General features: G+C 38.5%; 1 protein-coding gene across 1 annotated transcript in view; it reads left to right on the top strand.

Annotated features, from left to right (window-relative positions):
• LOC110464130 (zinc finger C3H1 domain-containing protein-like) overlaps positions 1 to 22,045 on the top strand; it is an 86,578-nt gene that overhangs the window by 37,466 nt on the left and 27,067 nt on the right. Inside the window, 8 exon segments of the mRNA XM_021519194.1 lie at positions 13 to 58; positions 3,013 to 3,114; positions 3,547 to 3,654; positions 5,081 to 5,258; positions 5,926 to 6,112; positions 6,348 to 6,536; positions 12,040 to 12,204; positions 12,396 to 12,577. Of these exon segments, the coding sequence (XP_021374869.1) occupies positions 13 to 58; positions 3,013 to 3,114; positions 3,547 to 3,654; positions 5,081 to 5,258; positions 5,926 to 6,112; positions 6,348 to 6,536; positions 12,040 to 12,204; positions 12,396 to 12,577 (1,157 nt within the window).

The following is a 22,045-nucleotide window of genomic DNA, read 5'->3' as shown; positions in this document are numbered from 1 at the left end:
AACTACTCACAGATCTTAGGTAAGGACATACACACCCACAACTACTCACAGATCTTAGGTAAGGACATACACACCCACAACTACTCACAGATCTTAGGTAAGGACATACACACCCACAACTACTCACAGATCTTAGGTAAGGACATACTCAGCAATAACTACTCACAAATCTTAGGTAAGGACATACACCCCCACAACTACTCACAGATCTTAGGTAAGGACATATACACACACACAACTACTCACAGATCTTAGGTAAGGACATACACACCCACAACTCCTCACAGATCTTAGGTAAGGACATACACACCCATAACTACTCACAGATCTTAGGTAAGGACATACACACCAACAACTACTCACAGATCTTAGGTAAGGACATACACACCGACAACTGCTCACAGATCTTAGGTAAGGACATACTCAGCCACAACTACCCACAGATCTTAGGTAAGGACATACTCAGCCATAACTACTCACAGATCTTGGGTAAGGACATACGCACCCATAACTACCCATAGATCTTAGGTAAGGACATACTCAGCCATAACTACTCACAGATCTTGGGTAAGGACATACACACCCACAACTACTCACAGATCTTGGGTAAGGACATACGCACCCATAACTACCCATAGATCTTAGGTAAGGACATACTCAGCCATAACTACTCACAGATCTTGGGTAAGGACATACGCCCCCATAACTACCCACAGATCTTGGGTAAGGACATACACACCCATAACTACCCACAGATCTTGGGTAAGGACATATACACTCACAACTACTCACAGATCTTAGGTAAGGACATACACCCCACAACTACCCACAGATCTTAGGTAAGGACATACTCAGCCATAACCACTCACAGATCTTAGGTAAGGACATACACACCCATAACTATTCACAGATCTTAGGTAAGGACATACTCAGCCATAACTACTCACAGATCTTGGGTAAGGACATACGCACCCATAACTACCCATAGATCTTAGGTAAGGACATACTCAGCCATAACTACTCACAGATCTTGGGTAAGGACATACGCACCCATAACTACCCATAGATCTTAGGTAAGGACATACTCAGCCATAACTACTCACAGATCTTGGGTAAGGACATTCGCAGCCATAACTACCCACAGATCTTAGGTAAGGACATATGCAGCCATAACTATCCACAGATCTTAGGTAAGGACATACGCCCCCATAACTACCCACAGATCTTGGGTAAGGACATACACACCCACAACTACTCACAGATCTTGGGTAAGGACATACGCACCCATAACTACCCATAGATCTTAGGTAAGGACATACTCAGCCATAACTACTCACAGATCTTGGGTAAGGACATACGCACCCATAACTACCCATAGATCTTAGGTAAGGACATACGCACCCATAACTACCCACAGATCTTGGGTAAGGACATACACACCCATAACTACCCACAGATCTTGGGTAAGGACATACACACCCATAACTACCCACAGATCTGGGGTAAGGACATACACACCCATAACTACTCACAGGTCTTAGGTAAGGACATACACACCCACAACTACTCACAGATCTTGGGTAAGGACATACGCACCCATAACTACCCATAGATCTTAGGTAAGGACATACGCACCCATAACTACCCACAGATCTTAGGTAAGGACATACCCAGCCACAACTACCCACAGATCTTAGGTAAGGACATACTCAGCCATAACTACTCACAGGTCTTAGGTAAGGACATACACACCCACAACTACTCACAGATCTTGGGTAAGGACATACGCCCCCATAACTACCCACAGATCTTAGGTAAGGACATATGCAGCCATAACTATCCACAGATCTTAGGTAAGGACATACGCACCCATAACTACCCACAGATCTTGGGTAAGGACATACACACCCATAACTACCCACAGATCTTGGGTAAGGACATACACACCCACAACTACTCACAGATCTTGGGTAAGGACATACGCCCCCATAACTACCCACAGATCTTGGGTAAGGACATACACGCCCATAACTACTCACAGATCTTAGGTAAGGACATACACACCGACAACTACTCACAGATCTTAGGTAAGGACATACCCAGCCATAACTACTCACAGATCTTAGGAAAGGACATTCGCAGCCATAACTACCCACAGATCTTAGGTAAGGACATATGCAGCCATAACTATCCACAGATCTTAGGTAAGGACATACGCACCCATAACTACCCACAGATCTTGGGTAAGGACATATACACTCACAACTACTCACAGATCTTAGGTAAGGACATACACACCAACAACTACTCACAGATCTTAGGTAAGGACATACACCCCCACAACTACTCAGAGATTTTGGGTAAGGACATACGCACCCATAACTACTCACAGATCTTGGGTAAGGACATTCGCAGCCATAACTACCCACAGATCTTAGGTAAGGACATACACACCCACAACTACTCACAGATCTTGGGTAAGGACATACGCACCCACAACTACTCACAAATCTTGGGTAAGGACATACACCCCCACAACTACTCACAGATCTTAGGTAAGGACATACACACCCACAACTACCCACAGATCTTAGTTAAGGACATACACACCCACAACTACTCACAAATCTTGGGTAAGGACATACGCACCCATAACTACCCACAGATCTAACTTAGTCCAAAGAAACACCAGATTAAAATCACTAAAGCTCAAACAACACCAGATTGAAATCACTAAAACTCAAACAACACCAGATTGAAATCTCTAAAACTCAGACAACGCAAGATTGAAATAACTAAGCTCAAACAACACCAGATTGAAATCTCTAAAGCTCAAATACCACCAGATTGAAATCACTAACGCTCAAACAACACCAGATTGAAATCACTAAAACACAAATAACACCAGACTAAAATCACTAAAACTCAAATAACACCAGATTGAAATCACTAAAGCTCAAATAACACCATATTGAAATCACTTAAGCTAAAAAAATCTCTTGTTATTTACAGGAAAGTTTGTAAGTAACACACTGAAACAGCACCAGGGGAAACTGACCAGTGACCAGTTGATGGTGCTAATGGTCAGTCAGGTGTCCGAGAAGAGTGGACATGGTAAGTTAGAGATCAAGAAATAATCTGTTGTATGTTAAGTCCTCCAAATACATTTCCATCTTATTCTATCCATTTTGTTGGCAACAAAAACTAAATATAACCTCATACAAAGCAATGACTTTGATTTAATACGATCTCATACTACAGAATTTTAATTCTTTAATTTACTGTCACCAGTTCATATACATTTTTAGATTTCAGTGTTCAAAAGACAATATCTTACCAGAGGTTTCGCTATAAGTAAGATTTTGCATTAAGCATGTTCATTTAACTCAATCAACCCTGAAGACACATTTGAACTCTTCCAATTCAAAGGTTGGATTAGTACATTATAAAATTTCAGGGGTGAATGAGATAAAAGCATGTCGTATTGAAATTTGGCAGGGGTATTCGGAATAGTTAACTGCAAAAACTGATTCGTTATATTTACAGCAAAGCCTCACAACCTTTTTCTTGAGCCACGGAAATGGAGGCAATCATGTGAGGATAGAAAGGATATCATCAAAGACTTCACCTCTGAGAACATGTTTGACAGTATAGGTAAGATAAATGTAGGATCAGTCCTTTCTTTGTCCAGTTTATGTGTGATACCGGATAAGTCCTTGTCAAATTGTTATACCCCCGCAACGAAGTTAGGGGGGGTATACTGGAATCACCCTGTCTGTCTGTCTGTCTGTCTGTCTGTCTCTCACTCACTCACTCACTCACTCACTCACTCACTCACTCACTCACTCACTCACTCACTCACTCACTCACTCACTCACTCACTCACTCACTCACTCACTCACTCACTCACTCACTCACTCACTCACTCACTCACTCACTCACTCACTCACTCACTCACTCACTCACTCACTCACTCACTCACTCACTCACTCACTCACTCACTCACTCACTCACTCACTCACTCACTCACTCACTCACTCACTCACTCACTCACTCACTCACTCACTCACTCACTCACTCACTCACTCACTCACTCACTCACTCACTCACTCACTCACTCACTCACTCACTCACTCACTCACTCACTCACTCACTCACTCACTCACTCACTCACTCACTCACTCACTCACTCACTCACTCACTCACTCACTCACTCACTCACTCACTCACTCACTCACTCACTCACTCACTCACTCACTCACTCACTCACTCACTCACTCACTCACTCACTCACTCACTCACTCACTCACTCACTCACTCACTCACTCACTCACTCACTCACTCACTCACTCACTCACTCACTCACTCACTCACTCACTCACTCACTCACTCACTCACTCACTCACTCACTCACTCACTCACTCACTCACTCACTCACTCACTCACTCACTCACTCACTCACTCACTCACTCACTCACTCACTCACTCACTCACTCACTCACTCACTCACTCACTCACTCACTCACTCACTCACTCACTCACTCACTCACTCACTCACTCACTCACTCACTCACTCACTCACTCACTCACTCACTCACTCACTCACTCACTCACTCACTCACTCACTCACTCACTCACTCACTCACTCACTCACTCACTCACTCAGATGGAGTTATGCCCCTTTGTGCGAAATGCTTGTTTATTTTTTGGTTATTAATAAAATAGTGATTACCATAACTCATTACTGGTGGGAGACTATATTGCTTTGCATAAGTAAGCCTTTAGCGCACAGTTCTGGTTTATATAGGAGCGGGGGTATTACTTAGCTTTTGGCTTACAGTTCTAGTTCACTTTGAGTTAATTTACCTGGGGGAGGGGGTTCTTTTGATCCTAGTGCACTGGTTGGTGTACTGCAGACTTAGCTCTTGGGATCAATATAAATTATGACTCTAAATGGGGAACTTGAAGTAGTTTTATGAATAGTGGTTATCTCTAAAATCACAGCTGGAGAGATACTTTCGTACGGTAACCAGTTTTAACAAGGTAATAACAGTGATCTGTACTTGTGTCTGGGTTACAGAGTGGCAGCGTCCAGTTGACAGACAGGAACTGGACAATGTGATAGGTGACCAGGATCTCCGCTACTTTGTGTCCGACTCGTCTAACATCCAGGACATGGAGACTGCTGTACTGGATAACCCACACAACATCCCAATCTGGCTCAAACTGGCTCACAAAAAACTCCACGACCCCAACAGGTAGGTCAGAGGTCATGAATCCATAGGACAAGGCCATGAACTTTGTTGACAGGATTCTATCCCATTGCTTAGAAGGTACATGTACCATTTAAATTAAATTGTACAAAAGACACTGAATCACATATCAGCATGTATTTTGTTTTATGCTTCAGGCAGTTTAATATTATGATTGATATTACATGTCTGTAGGTACCCTATAGTGATTTATGTCTGTCTCTCTGTCCATGTGTCCGTCCGTTCGTTTCATTTTTCCAGAGATTATCTCGAAATCCAAAAGGCTAATCTTTTTGAAATTTCACATCATGATACACTGTCATAATATGTAGATGGGTTTAAAAAGCTTCTAAGGTCAGGGTCACTATCACTAAAAAATGACAAGCTTGGGTTATGGTCAGGCACATGGCTGGGCCCTTGCTGACCTGTCAGTGTTCCAGTTTCAACGTATTCTTATGACCTAAAAATAGATAAATACCAGAGATGATATGGAATGACTTGAACACAATTTTGGATAATAGTGAGATCTATATATATATGTAAACATGTTGTTTGGCTGTCATTTATATATGAGGAAGTAATTTGTAGATTGTCAGACATTTGGTATTAATTAAATCCTGCGAGGCTTTATGTTGAACTGCTCTGTGATTTGTATGTTTGCCCTGTGTTACAGTGGAAGTGAGACGTGTCTGGACCATGCCCTTAACGTGTTGGCACGGGGCCTTGAGGAGAACAAGGACAGTGCTGACTTGTGGCAGGGCTACCTCAGTCTGTACGCAAAACACAAGGAATCAAGTGACCTACAACAGCTGTGTGAGACTGCTCTTGAATACACACAGAGCTACACCCTCTGGTGGCAGGTCCGTACTGCAGGGGTTGTCTCCCTTTGTGCATTCTTTTCACTTCCCTCTTTATCTGATTTATCTGAAAATTGGTATTCATTAGTAATCTTGAGAAAAAGTTTTCCGAAAATGCATGCGAAGCAAAAGAAATAATTAACTAGTGATGGCTTTAATTTAAATTGGTCTGTATTAAACTATAAAACAAAACTAATCAAAGTTGGACCAAATTTTAAATGCTTGTGTTTTATTTCAGTACCTGAATGTGTGTACATCATGTCAGCAGAAACAGGAAGTGTGTGACCAGATGCTGGAGTATGTAAGACTGGCAGAGGACCGCTTCCCTCAGGAAGTACGTTCACACTGGGTCCTTGAGGTCATTCTCTACAAAACCTCTCTGTACGTATGGACAGGCAAGTTCAAAGCCGCCATCAAACACATGCAGGTTAGTACCGAGTCAGGAACTGATATATCAGCGCAATATCTGTCCACTTTGTAATCATTTAAAATCATTTAAAATCTCTTGCACCTTGCTTAACAATACTTCGCTTTTGGCTTTAATGTTGAAATTTGGCCCAGGTGAGGAAGGCAGTGGGTTTTGTCTCCATGCCAAGACATACCAAAGTCTTTAAAAATGGTTGTTGTTGTTCCCTACTTAATGTTCAGCATATCTGGTTTACCGTTATCAGTATAATGTGACCGGGCAGAGTACAGTGCTGGGTGCCTTTAGCATGGTATTTTAGTGAGGTAATACTCTAAAGTCAGCATCAGATTTGCACTATCGCAAGGAGGCAATTACACCAACATACCTTGCCTCCAGCACAGGTCATTAAATGTCGTTCGCTGTTGATACGGCATAAAACCCCATAAAACCAAATAAAGACCTTTGCTTTACATAACCTGTCCTATATTCAGTGAAGCTTTACATAACCTGTCCTATATTCAGTGAAGTGGAAATTAACCCAACATTACAACGAGGTGCTCTTGGAATACTCATGTTTGAGAAAATAACATTGGTATGAAGTTAAAAGGCTAACTTTTATATAACAGTTCATGATAGTCACTATGGCCTCTGATTGGCTGAGACAATAACAGTTGTATTTTTTTTTTGATAATTTGTGGAAATGAAGGGGATATACTTTATGATAGAGGGCTAACTTGCAAAGGGGCCACTGACAGGCTGAGACAATGACAGTTGTGATTTGAGTTGGATAAAGCCAACATTGTTCGTGCATTGTGGGAGTGATACTTAGGGGATACATTTTAAATAAAGTATGAAAACCATTACATTTCAGGATTCAAGAAGGCCACTAGGCTTCTGAATGGTTTTTGGTTTGTTTGTTTGTGTTTTACGTCCTATTAACAGCTATGGTCATTTAAGGATGTGTCAGGTTTTGGTGGTGGAGGAAAGCCTCAGTTCCCGAAGAAAAACCACCGACCTGCGGCCAGTACCTGGTGACTGCCCCATGTAGGCCTCGAACTCGCGACCCAGTGGTGGAGGGCTAGTGGTAGCAGAATTTCAGATGCCTTAACCACTTGGCCACAGTGGCCAGGACTGAATGGCTAGGACGTTAAAACGTCAATGGTAGAATTGAGTTATCATATGGTTTAGAGCTTTAGGTTTCTTAAGTTTTGTTGGGGAAACAATACTATTCAAAGTTTCCTTTTTCTTATCCATCAAGTCTGATGAAAAAATGATATGATTTACTTTTAATTAACTTTTAATTAATCAACACCTCAGCTTTTATGCCTGTGTGTGTGGCTATTGACTTGCAGCAGTGAAACTCAATTGAATATCTTAAGAACTGGAAAATTTGTGCTATTTAAAAAACCGTCTTGTATTAAAGGGACTATTTAGTCAACTATCAAGCCAGTGATAAAAATAACTAGGACAAAGATAACACAAAACCAGGGCATTTCAGTTAGAAAACCCCTGCTTTGTACCCATACATGTACCACACGGTCAATGGTATCATGGACACATTGAACTTTAATCAATATGTCACATGCAAAAATTATATGTATCATTAAGATATTTCTGTTCAATTTTGGATTAAAATAAAAAGAAGCAAAGTTTAATGAGAGTATGCACCTAAGAAGGTACCGAATGATGAATTAGAAACTGCCCAAAGTCAGATAGGAGTAGCTGGAAAGACAATTTTGTTTAAAAAAATAAAAGATGTTTGCTCATTCTCAATAAGCAACAAAACCCCCGACAGTGCTGCTAAAATGTATGGCTACACCATTAACAATTTCCTCATTATTCATTACGAATGCCAAACAAAACCTTGTTTCTTGTCAATTTCTTGCCATGAATTGTTCTTGGGAGGTATCCAGCTTTATTACCATTTAAGATTTNTAATATAGGCAGATAAAAGTGGCTCCCTCTGCTGGGTTCTAATGACATGAAATGAATGTGCTGCCCTCTGTTAGATGCTAATATAGGCAGATAAAAGTGGCTCCCTCTGCTGGGTTCTAATGACATGAAATGAATGTGCTGCCCTCTGTTAGATGCTAATATAGGCAGATAAAAGTGGCTCCCTCTGCTGGGTTCTAATGACATGAAATGAATGTGCTGCCCTCTGTTAGATGCTAATATAGGCAGATAAAAGTGGCTCCCTCTGCTGGGTTCTAATGACATGAAATGAATGTGCTGCCCTCTGTTAGATGCTAATATAGGCAGATAAAAGTGGCTCCCTCTGCTGGGTTCTAATGACATGAAATGAATGTGCTGCCCTCTGTTAGATGCTAATATAGGCAGATAAAAGTGGCTCCCTCTGCTGGGTTCTAATGACATGAAATGAATGTGCTGCCCTCTGTTAGATGCTAATATAGGCAGATAAAAGTGGCTCCCTCTGCTGGGTTCTAATGACATGAAATGAATGTACTGCCCTCTGTTAGATGCTAATATAGGCAGATAAAAGTGACTCCCTCTGCTGGGTTCTCATGACATGAATTGAATGTGCTGCCCTCTGTTAGATGCTAATATAGGCAGATAAAAGTTGCTCCCTATGCTGGGTTCTAATGACATGAAATGAATGTGGTTAACAGAAACAGACAAAAGTAGTGCCTTCTATTGGTGGCTAACAAAAACAGACAAAAGTAGTGCCTTCTGTTGGTGGCTAACAGAAACAGACAAAAGTAGTGCCATCTGTTGGTGGCAACAGAAACAGACAAAAGTAGTGCCATCTGTTGGTGGTTAACAGAAACAGACAAAATGGTGCCATATGGTGATGGTGAACAGAAACAGACAAAGTAGTGCCATCTGTTGGTAGTTAACAGGGATAAACTAGAAGTGGTACCATGTACTGATGGCTAACAGAAACAGACAAAAGTAGTGGTACTAACAGATTAAACTAGAAGTGGTACCATGTACTGATGGCTAACAGAAACAACTGAAAGTGCCCTGTTTTTGGTGCAGTTTTGTGTCGTCGCCCTGAAATATTTTATGATTCAACTCATGATTAGAATAAAATATTCACATGCTTTCCCAATAATGTCATCAAGCAAAATAGATCATTTCTGCGATAATGATTATCAAGTTTTGAAGTAATTTACCTTAAAATGCTATTCAGTTTTAAGTGCTGCAAATTGTACGCAAGACTGTTTACTATCATTCAGAAATTCTTTAACTGTCTCTTAAAATTTAACTAATACTGTTAAGTTTTATTAATGTTTATAAATGGCTTTTAAATATATATAAAGAAAAAAAAGAAAATGTCAAGATTTGTGTCAACTGTCAACAGCGGGCTCCCAGGGTAATATAATTATCAATTAAGTCATTGAGGAAACATAACGAGCCTGTGTCATGCATGAAGGACCCCCGCTAGAGTATTTCCACCACGCAATGTTTAAATTGGGTTAAAAAAAATTAGCTAAATTGTCAAATCCTGGTTGATTGGGGGTGCATAGTTATATGGACTTGTATTCATTGAGAGCATAACCAACTTACAGGTAGCAATACTAAACCATTATACATGATAATCTATATAATAACTTACACTTTAGATTATACAGGATATTTTATTAGAAATTGCAAAAGGTATTATTTTCACTAGGAATTTCAATGTATATGAAAACAGTCCTCGTTGAAAATTCCCCTACATTATAATTAACAATACTTTGAATAACTGGGCTTCCCCCTTCAAATGATTTGATTTGTTTATTTGGGAAGGAACCATTATGACCCTGAGAGTATACGTAGGAGACATGAAGACCGTGTAGCTGTCGGTATGGGAAAACTGACATTTATACCTCTCGGTTAAATCCTGCTGCAAGCTTCATTTAACATTAGTTGTGGTTTAGTACTGGTGTATACTGATTGGTATTACATACCTTCCTTCAAGCTTATATGTTGATCAGTACTAACTTTCATTTTCCAGAAAGCATGCCAGTTCATACATTTTCAATTGCTATATAGTAAGATGAAGAACTGTTTTAACTTGATAAAATAATACAAACTTAAGTAACAATTTAAATCTGACCTATCAGAATGGTTTCTGTACAAAATGGGCACTAGAAAGGTCAATGCAGATTGGATGAACACTGAGCCAAATTAGAAGTGTTGGCTTAAAATCCCAGACAATAGTATTAATCATAAAACTTATTTTATTTCTTGGATAGATATCTCTCACAACTGCACACAGAGATAAATATCTCTCACAACTGCACACAGAGATAAATATCTCTCACAACTGCACACAGAGATAAATGATTTCCTTGAGCAAAATGAAAACAATGGTCAGATTTGCTTTAAACAAATTACACCAGAAGGGTAAATATTTGTTTTCCCAAAAATGTATGAAGTAGAATGTTAAATGGGTTCACTGTGATTACAATCTAACTTTTACGAGTACTGTAAATCAGAATATTTGTTTTGCTCAAATGTTTTTCGCCCTCTGGTCTTTTAAAAGAATCTGCCAACTGAAGAAAATGTTAAGTATTATCTGCCTTGTGTTGTATACACTACCATGTAGTTTGCATTCAACATTTGTCTGTCCTTCTAGGATGAAAATTAAATTGGGGTGAATACTTCCTATGTATCAGAACTTCATTCTCTTCACTCCTGCTTCACACTTAAGGAAACATTGATAATTTGCTATGTTCGTGAGTTAGTTTGCAATGCCTGACTGAAAATTTGAAATTTAAAATAACATCAATGTCTCTTTATATAACAAATCTTAATAACATTTTACATTTAAGTAGACACGTTTAACCAGCGTGATGGGACAAGTGAAATCATCGTAAAATCATGATGGTAGATGACATTTAGTAGTGAGTAGAGGAGTGTTGTTACAAATGTAAGGAAGGACTGACCTTGATGATTTACTTGGGAGACATCATTAGATAGCATGCCTATGTAATTGCAGTGATCAATCAGTCTAAAACACGTCTGGCATAGAAAAACTGCTCCCCAGTTATTGGGATTACTTTGAAGGTTGGTTTGAAGTAACTAGATTGAAATATAAGAAGTTAAAACTGCAGTTTTTACTTGAGAACCAAGTCGAACACCTGTGTCGGAGATTGTTGTGGCGTGTATTGCTGTAGGTAAGGATTGTTTTGTCAAGTGCATAGGAAGAAATCTGATGTAATAGTTTATTAACCTTGGTAAATTCCTGTTTTGCTGACCGTAATAAAATACATCATTACCTTGATAAATAGCTTACCTGTTGACCTTGATAAATATTTGATGTGTTGACCTTGATCTGTATACCTTTTGACCTTAATAGTTGATGTGATGACCTTGACGTTTATCATCTCAGTACTTTACTAGTATGCGGGAGAGGGTCACCATTTTGACCTTAAGTAGAATGCTGAAGAAGTGATTAACCTTGACCTCATCGACATGAGTAGACTTAACTGAATATGCTTGTATTAAACCATATTGTGTTTACCTTGACCTGTCAGGTATGTTGATAAAACTATTAATGTTGACCTTGACCTTTCAGAGCGTGCTGAAGACAGAGGAGAAATTGAGGTGGATAAGCAAGTGCCTTGTAACAAATGACCAGTGCCTTCTGTGGGTGTCCTATGTCCACCTGAAGGAGATGAAGGTCCTCCCCACTCAACTGTATGACCCCCTCAATCAGATGTCTGGACGCATAGTAAATAAGGTGTGTAGCCTCCCGTCCCTCTCCTGTACAGTTTGTCTCTCTCCCACAATCTACAAACGTTTACCATATAAATGGATTTATAACATTTGAAGAAAAGAAAAAACTTTGTGGTAACTAAATACTTGAACTTCCAGTTCTATGCTAAAGACCAAAATGATTGTATATTTTATGATTTAGTCTTTGTGTTACAGACGGATATTATGATAGACTGGACTAGTAAAGAAAGCTTGACCACAGCAGTGACCATTCTGGTTGAGCTGCTAAATAAGGCCATCAGCTGCTGTGTGGGTCGCATTGAGGTCAACAATCCTCTGGTTGATCAGGGAGGCATCCTCTATCTCAACCTCTTCAACCTCCTCAAGTGTCAGGAAAGGTAAGGATTATTTTCTTGTATATAAACCACTCTTACTAAAACCACCTAAGTAATCCTAAATACCATAAAGTAAAAATTTGTGAAATTTGATTTATTGTATATAGATATGTTATAGTGATGATACTATCAAAAATACTCTGTATTGCCCTCCCTTACCCACCAGTGTTGACTTGGGTGTTAAATAATGTCACACCAAAACTGGACACTTGTGGGAAAACAGCCCAAGAAACTGTCATGCAATGCAATGAAGTATTTGTATGTATGCAGTTTTCACTTGATGATACTTTTATGACAATTCAACTGTATATAAGCTATATTGGCTGCTGATTAACGTAAAAAGAACAATCAAAGGTAAGAATAATTACCAAAACAAAACTTTTGTAATTTACTTGGTCATGCACCGCTATATATTTGGATATCGTTTTCAAAAGTCTTTTTTAGCAAAACCAATGCTAGTTTGGAGAAGAAATTTAATCAGAACCCCCTATGACTCTAAAATATTTGAACTATGTTGAATTTCCTGCTGATATTGATATTTTATCCCCAAATATTAGCCAAAATATCAAAGGGTCCCTTTCAGGGTACAGTAACACCTGTTCAAGGGCCTATGTGACCCTGATATTATTTTGCGCTTTATTTATAGAACCAATGGCCAGAAATACCAACTTGCAATAGAAATGAAAAGTGGATGGTATCTATTTATGAAAAATGAACAAACATTTTGAAATGATAGTGTGGTATAAAGTACATTGATATTTATCTAAAAAGTGTCATGTTTTTGGTACAGTCTTCGGTGGATGCTACTTATGTCATATAACTGGGATCCCAAAATCTTAAGTAAACCATTTGTCATGCTCACTGATACTATAAATACAGAACAGGGTTGGTAATGGTACTTAGTAATTATCCTACGTTGGTAATGCCATATTTTTCGGATCCAGAAATCCAAGATGGCCACCATCTTAATTCTGATTTGTTAAGACAAACGTGGAGATCAGTTTTGTTCTTTTGATACAATTTTGATTATACTTGGTGGTGAATATAGTCTACAGAGTGAATAAGGACATACTGTTCTAGTTCCATAAAACAAGATGGCCACCATGGTTTCTTATTGGCTGAGACCTTTCATGTTATACCTTCCATTTTGCTGGTCTGACAATGTCGTGGTGGTAACTAGCAGTATTTAGTGGTAATCATAAAACAATTGTTGGCTTATATCAAATTAGTGTACTGTTATAAATTCATTTTTACAGTTCACATGTACCTGTGCTAAAGATAAGGATACATTCATTCGTATAGTTTTCAAGTCCCTGTGCCTTAGATAAGGATACATTCATTCGTACAGTTTTCAAGTCCCTGTGCCTTAGATAAGGATAAATTCATTCTTACAGTTTTCAAGTCCCTGTGCCTTAGATAAGGATAAATTAATTCTTACATTTTATTGCTGTAATAAATGTAAATCCCAGTGTTAAAGAAAATATATTCATGCAAGATTAGTCCATATTGAAGTAAGTGTTGCCCATGCGTAATTAACATCTGTAACGAGGCCAGTATTGCCCTTTATCACATACCTGTTGAATCTTATTATAGTAATACAACCAATTTTCAGACCATGAAATACAACGTTCTGTATTGCACATGTTTAATACGGAATGTTGTATTTACTGTGCGGACGTGAAATAAACTCATGCTTTCTGATTCGTTAGAAAAACACAAGTGTGTGGTCTTGCATATGTATGTAATGTTACATCCCATACCCATTGTAGAGGGAGTCCTTATGTTTGACCCTTACCAAGGTCACATTTAAATCCAACATTTAACACCAGATTTAAAGAAATGAAACCCCATAGAAAGACAAAGTGTGATAGGGTTTTGTATCCTCTGATTGTTGCGATTACAGTTGTTGTTTTGTGAGAAGCGTAGAATGTGCAGATGTGTTTTCGTGCCCCATTACACAAATATAAGTGGACAGATTTGTATCGTAATGTTATCCACTGGCTACCTGTGAGGTCAGGCTGAATTAGCCCAGTTTTATGTCATCGGAGACGCTTCTTCGTGTAATGTGGCCTACTGCACCAGTTGATTAATGCAAGAATTACCAGCCTAATAGAAGTAATATCAAATTCGATTTTCTAACATTAGTGAGTAGTGGTAAATAGAGGACATGACTTTCTATAGTGGGGAAAACATCATCTTACATCAACAGCACCAGTCAATCGTATCTTTGAATAGTGTGGAAAAAAGATGGCAAATTAAAAACTTCTCCACCATAAGCATTTTCCACTAACAAAACAGGGATATCATAATATTTCCTGCGTGTAAAGTTTTTGGGCAAGTTCTAGTTCTTTTGAAATTACTGGGCAGATTTCAACCAAATTTGGCAGGAAGCATCCTTAGGGAAAGGGTGATTCAAGATTGTACAAATGAGTTCCCTGACCCCCCAGGGTACAGATGGGCGGGGGGCCAAAAGGGGTAAATTTGACGGTATGCCTTTAAACGATATCTCCTCTTTGACTATTTGGCAGATTTTAACCAAATTTAACAGGGAGCATCTTTAGGGGAAGGGGATTCAAGATTGTACAAATGAATTCCCTGACCCCCCAGAATACAGATGGGCGGGGGGCCAAAAGGGGTAAATTTGACGGTATGCCTNTGGAACTTTACAGATAAGGAGTAAAATAACTTTTTCTACAATGTTTGAAGAAGAACTTAAAACTTTTAGACAAGATAGATATATGTATGGGGAAGTGTACCAAACTTTCAGAATTTAAATATGACCCCCAGGGACCGGGCCAGAGGGGTGGAGTGATGGGGGTAAACAATTTTTTTTATATAACCATGAGTTCTAACATTTTACAATAATTTGTTTTTGCATATGGTAAGCAGGGGATGTGTTAGGGGTTACTCTGGGGGAGGGGGGGTGGGGGGGATAGCGGGAGTGTGCCATCGACAATGTAGTTCTAGTTTCCTGATCTGTTATCTAAGATGGGACATCCTGTAATGGCCCAATTACTATTCGCACTTTTTACAAAAATAATTTTAATAGACGAGCTATGCTGTTCTCCTACAGCTCTTGTTTAGAATATATCTCCCTGGTTTGCTGGTACATTTTTGAAAAGTGGGGTTTCACATACAGAAAAAATTGTCATTATGAGCTATATTTTGACCTTTGAGCCTAATAAAACTTCAGCGAGGAGGATATTGGCAACATCTTGTAACATTGATGTTCCTGTAAGCTTGCCTTTTCATAGAAGTTACCTTGCTCTTAGCACCAACGTCAGCATTGGTTACAGAAATCTGCTATCCCTATATCCCTAGGTTCCTAGTTGGACACTCTACCACTGAGCTAAAGGGAAATTCAGTTATCATATGTATAATTGAAATCTGCCACAGTAAGGACAGCCATTTGTTAACTAAAAACCTACAGGCCAGATAATCTGTCAACTATAGACCTATAGGACAGACAATCTGTTAATTATACACCTACAGGACAGACAATCTGTCAACTATAGCCCTATAGGCCAGATAATCTGTTAATTATACACCTACAGGACAGACAATCTGTCAACTATAGACCTATAGGCCAGATAATCTGTTAATTATACACCTACAGGACAGACAATCTGTCAACTATAGCCCTATAGGCCAGATAATCTGTTAATTATACACCTACAGGACAGACAATCTGTCAACTATAGACCTATAGGACAGATAATCTGTCAACTATAGACCTATAGGACAGACAATCTGTTAATTATACGCCTACAGGACAGACAATCTGTTAATTATACACCTATAGGACAGACAATCTGTTGATTATACACCTATAGGACAGACAATCTGTTAATTATATACCTATAGGACAGACATTCTGTTAATTATACACCTATAGCTAAAGGGAAATTCAGTTATCATATGTATAATTGAAATCTGCCACAGTAAGGACAGCCATTTGTTAACTAAAAACCTACAGGCCAGATAATCTGTCAACTATAGACCTATAGGCCAGAAAATCTGTTAATTATACACCTACAGGACAGACAATCTGTCAACTATAGACCTATAGGCCAGATAATCTGTCAACTATAGACCTATAGGACAGACAATCTGTTAATTATACGCCTACAGGACAGACAATCTGTTAATTATACACCTATAGGACAGACAATCTGTTAATTATATACCTATAGGACAGACATTCTGTTAATTATACACCTATAGCTAAAGGGAAATTCAGTTATCATATGTATAATTGAAATCTGCCACAGTAAGGACAGCCATTTGTTAACTAAAAACCTACAGGCCAGATAATCTTTCAACTATAGACCTATAGGACAGACAATCTGTTACTTATACACCTATAGGACAGACAATCTGTTAATTATACACCTAAAGGACAGACAATCTGTTAATTATACACCTACAGGACAGATAATCTGTCAACTATAGACCTATAGGACAGATAATCTGTCAACTATAGACCTATAGGCCAGAAAATCTGTTAATTATACACCTACAGGACAGACAATCTGTCAACTATAGCCCTATAGGCCAGATAATCTGTTAATTATACACCTATAGGACAGACATTCTGTTAATTATACACCTATAGCTAAAGGGAAATTCAGTTATCATATGTATAATTGAAATCTGCCACAGTAAGGACAGCCATTTGTTATGTAAAATCCTACAGGCCAGATAATCTGTCAACTATAGACCTATAGGCCAGAAAATCTGTTAATTATACACCTACAGGACAGACAATCTGTCAACTATAGCCCTATAGGCCAGATAATCTGTTAATTATACACCTACAGGACAGACAATCTGTCAACTATAGACCTATAGGCCAGATAATCTGTTAATTATACACCTACAGGACAGATAATCTGTCAACTATAGACCTATAGGCCAGATAATCTGTCAACTATAGACCTATAGGCCAGATAATCTGTCAACTATAGACCTATAGGACAGACAATCTGTTAATTATACACCTATAGGACAGACATTCTGTTAATTATACACCTATAGGACAGACAATCTGTTGATTATACACCTATAGGACAGACATTCGGTTAATTATACACCTATAGGACAGACAATCTGTTAACTATAGACCTGCAGGATAGACACTCTGTTAACTATAGACTACAGGACAGACAATCTGTTAACTAGAGAACCATGATTTACACTACATGACAGACAATCTGTTAATTATACCCCTACAGGACAGACAATCTGTTAAGGATAGACAATCTGTTAACTAACTAGTGAACCATAATTTACACTACAGGACAGACAATCTGTTAACTAGAGAACCATGATTTACACTACATGTCAGACAATCTGTTAACTATAGACCTACAGGTCAGACAATCTGTTAACTAACTAGTGAACCATAATTTACACTACAGGACAGACAATCTGTTAACTAGAGAACCATGATTTACACTACAGGGCAGACAATCTGTTAACTATAGACCTACAGGATAGATAATATGTTAACTAACTGGAGAACCATGATATATACCTACAGGACAGACAATCTGTTAAGGATAGACAATCTGTTAACTAACTAGTGAACCATAATTTACACTACAGGACAGACAATCTGTTAACTATAGACCTGCAGGATAGACACTCTGTTAACTATAGGCCTACAGGACAGACAATCTGTTAACTAGAGAACCATGATTTACACTACATGTCAGACAATCTGTTAACTATAGACCTACAGGTCAGACAATCTGTTAACTAACTAGTGAACCATAATTTACACTACAGGACAGACAATCTGTTAACTAGAGAACCATGATTTACACCATAGGACAGACAATCTGTTAACTATAGACCTGCAGGATAGACACTATTAACTATAGACCTACAGGACAGATAATATGTTAACTAACTGGAGAACCATGATATATACCTACAGGACAGACAATCTGTAAACTAACTAGAGAACCATGATTTACACTACAGGGCAGACAATCTGTTAACTATAGACCTACAGGACAGACATTCTGTTAGCTATAGACATACAGGACAGACAATCTGTTAGCTATAGACCTACAGATCTGTCAACTATAGACCTATAGGTCAGATAATCTGTTAATTATACACCTACAGGACAGATAATCTGTTTATACACCTATAGGACAGACATTCTGTTAATTATACACCTACAGGACAGACAATCTGTCAACTAACTAGAGAACCATGATTTACACTACATGTCAGACAATCTGTTAACTATAGACCTGCAGGATAGACACTGTTAAATATAGACCTACAGGATAGACACTCTATTAACTATAGACCTACAGGACAGACATTCTGTTAGCTATAGACATACAGGACAGACAATCTGTTAGCTATAGACCTACAGATCTGTCAACTATAGACCTATAGGTCAGATAATCTGTTAATTATACACCTACAGGACAGACAATCTGTCAACTAACTAGAGAACCATGATTTACACTACATGTCAGACAATCTGTTAACTATAGACCTACAGGTCAGACAATCTGTTAACTAACTAGTGAACCATAATTTACACTACAGGACAGACAATATGTTAGCTATAGACCTACAGGATAGATAATATGTTAGCTATAGACCTACAGGATAGACACTCTGTTAACTATAGGCCTACAGGACAGACAATCTGTTAAGGATAGACAATCTGTTAACTAACTAGTGAACCATAATTTACACTACAGGACAGACAATCTGTTAACTAGAGAACCATGATTTACACTACAGGACAGACACTTTTTACTATAGACATGCAAGATAGACAATCTGTTAGCTAACTAGTGACCCATGATTTACACTACAGGACAGACACTTTTTACTATAGACATGCAAGATAGACAATCTGTTAGCTAACTAGTGACCCATGATTTACACTACAGGACAGACACTCTGTTAGCTATAGACCTACAGGACAGACACTGTTAACTATAGACCTACAGGATAGATAATATGTTAACTAACTGGAGAACCATGATTTATACCTACAGGACAGACACTCTGTTAGCTATAGACCTACAGGATAGATAATATGTTAACTAACTGGAGAACCATGATTTATACCTACAGGACAGACACTCTGTTAGCTATAGACCTACAGGATAGACACTCTGTTAACTATAGCCCTACAGGACAGACAATCTGTTAACTAGAGAACCATGATTTACACTACAGGACAGACAATCTGTTAACTATAGACCTGCAGGATAGACACTCTGATAACTAACTAGAGAACCATGATTTACACTACAGGGCAGACAATCTGTTAACTATAGACCTGCGTGATAGACACTCTGTTAACTATAGACTACAGGACAGACAATCTGTTAACTAGAGAACCATGATTTACACTACATGTCAGACAATCTGTTAACTATAGACCTGCAGGATAGACACTCTATTAACTATAGACCTACAGGACAGACAATCTGTTAACTATAGACCTGCATGATAGACACTCTGTTAACTATAGACCTACAGGACAGACAATCTGTTAACTAACTAGAGAACCATGATTTACACTACAGGACAGACAATCTGTTAGCTATAGACCTACAGGATAGACACTCTATTAACTATAGACCTACAGGACAGACAATCTGTAGGTCTATAGTTAATAGAGTGTCTATCCTGTAGGTCTACAGGACAGACAATCTGTTAGCTATAGACCTACAGGATAGATAATATGTTAACTAAGTGGAGAACCATGACTGATACCTACAGGACCGACACTGTTAATGAGGAGGTGAATGAAAATTATAAATGTGTTATGAAATGTGATCACAGACACACAGAACATGATAGAATCTGGATGGGACATTTTTGAAATTGGAGATAGCTTCTAACAAGAACAGGCCAGAAGATGATTTTGTTTTGTCCACAGGTAGATAAAGTGATTTTAAATATTTCTATCATTCATGTGGCCTTCCCTTATCATTATACAATGTTACAACCAGACCTCGGTCACATATTAAAGGATTCCACCAATGATGGCTCCATAAATGTATAGGATTGTATCGGCCCACTAGAGTACATAGGTGTACAGGTATATAATGATAACGATCACACAGGTAATTACCTGGACAGGTAGCCTGTCAATGGTGCCTTCACCATCTGAAGGTTCAACTTATGGCACTTCAATTTCCCATGAATGAACTGTAAATGGTGTTCATGTTATTGTAGACCCAATAAAGGGCAACCTCATTGGAAGTTATTTGTATCAGTTAGCAACTGTACTTTTAGGTAATCATATTCAGTAGAACGCTCTGATTTGAATTAAACATTATACAGTGTTCAGTATCAACAAATTCATGATTAAATCATACCTTTATCAATATGAAATGGAGATTTTTTAAGCACAACTATTTCTGTCAGAAACTATAAATCAATATTTTCTGTCTTTCAAACTTCTGTGATTTTCGTTGAAGGTGAACAGTGACTTTAGGTAGATATATTCTTTATAAACCTAACTACAAATTAAACTTTTAAAAATAAATACATATACAGGTGTACCATGTACCAAAATGTTCACACAGGATTAGCACAATATTTATCTTCACTTGTAATTCTGCCAATGCTGAAAATGTCTCTAAGCTACTGATTTTTTTTCTGTCAATATAAATATGAAACACAGACACAGAAAAATGATCTCCTCCAAGTGGATTATTTGAAAAATTTTGAGACAAATTTAGTTTTCTAACTTAGTAAAATAGTGTATAAAAACTCTAAAGGTCCCATGACATCACTTCCAAAAACCCTTAATTGGGAACATTTTTGTTGGCATGATTATAGCTTTGATCACTTCTGAATAGAAAACTATACCTGCTGAATATTTATGAAAACTAGAATAATAAAGACATACTTGCTAACTCTCCCAATTTTGGAGGGAGACTCCCGATTTTGAACCCTGAAACTGAGAATTTTCAGCCTGTGAATTTGTTAAACTACTCCAATTGTCTAAGATCTATTGATTTCATCTGAGAAAAGTTCAAAAGTGTTTATTACTTGGGTACACGTTATCCCCCCCATGGACATTTCAAAATGATGGCAATTATGTAAAGATGAAACAAAGTTCTGATTGTAAAGCTACCACGGGGCCACAACAGAATTCCAATCCAGGATCTACAATCATTATACTGCACTCCAGCTACCATGGGGCCACAGCGGGATTCCAACCCAGGATCTACAATCCTTATACTCCACTCCAGCTACCATGGGGCCACAGCAGGATTCCAACCCAGGATCAACAATCATTATACTCCACTCCAGCTACCACGGGGCCACAGCAGGATTCCAACCCAGGATCAACAATCATTATACTCCACTCCAGCTACCATGGGGCCACAGCAGGGTTCCAACCCAGGATACTCCTCTCCAGCTACCTGGTCAGCTAACTGGTCAATAATAGAACACTACAGGCCAGGATCT

This window comes from Mizuhopecten yessoensis, unplaced genomic scaffold, assembly GCF_002113885.1.
Source record: "Mizuhopecten yessoensis strain PY_sf001 unplaced genomic scaffold, ASM211388v2 scaffold10963, whole genome shotgun sequence".
Taxonomy (NCBI): Eukaryota; Metazoa; Mollusca; class Bivalvia; order Pectinida; family Pectinidae; genus Mizuhopecten; species Mizuhopecten yessoensis.
The sequence above is the reverse complement of the archived record's forward strand: the minus strand, read 5'-3'. Positions and strand labels throughout refer to the sequence as shown.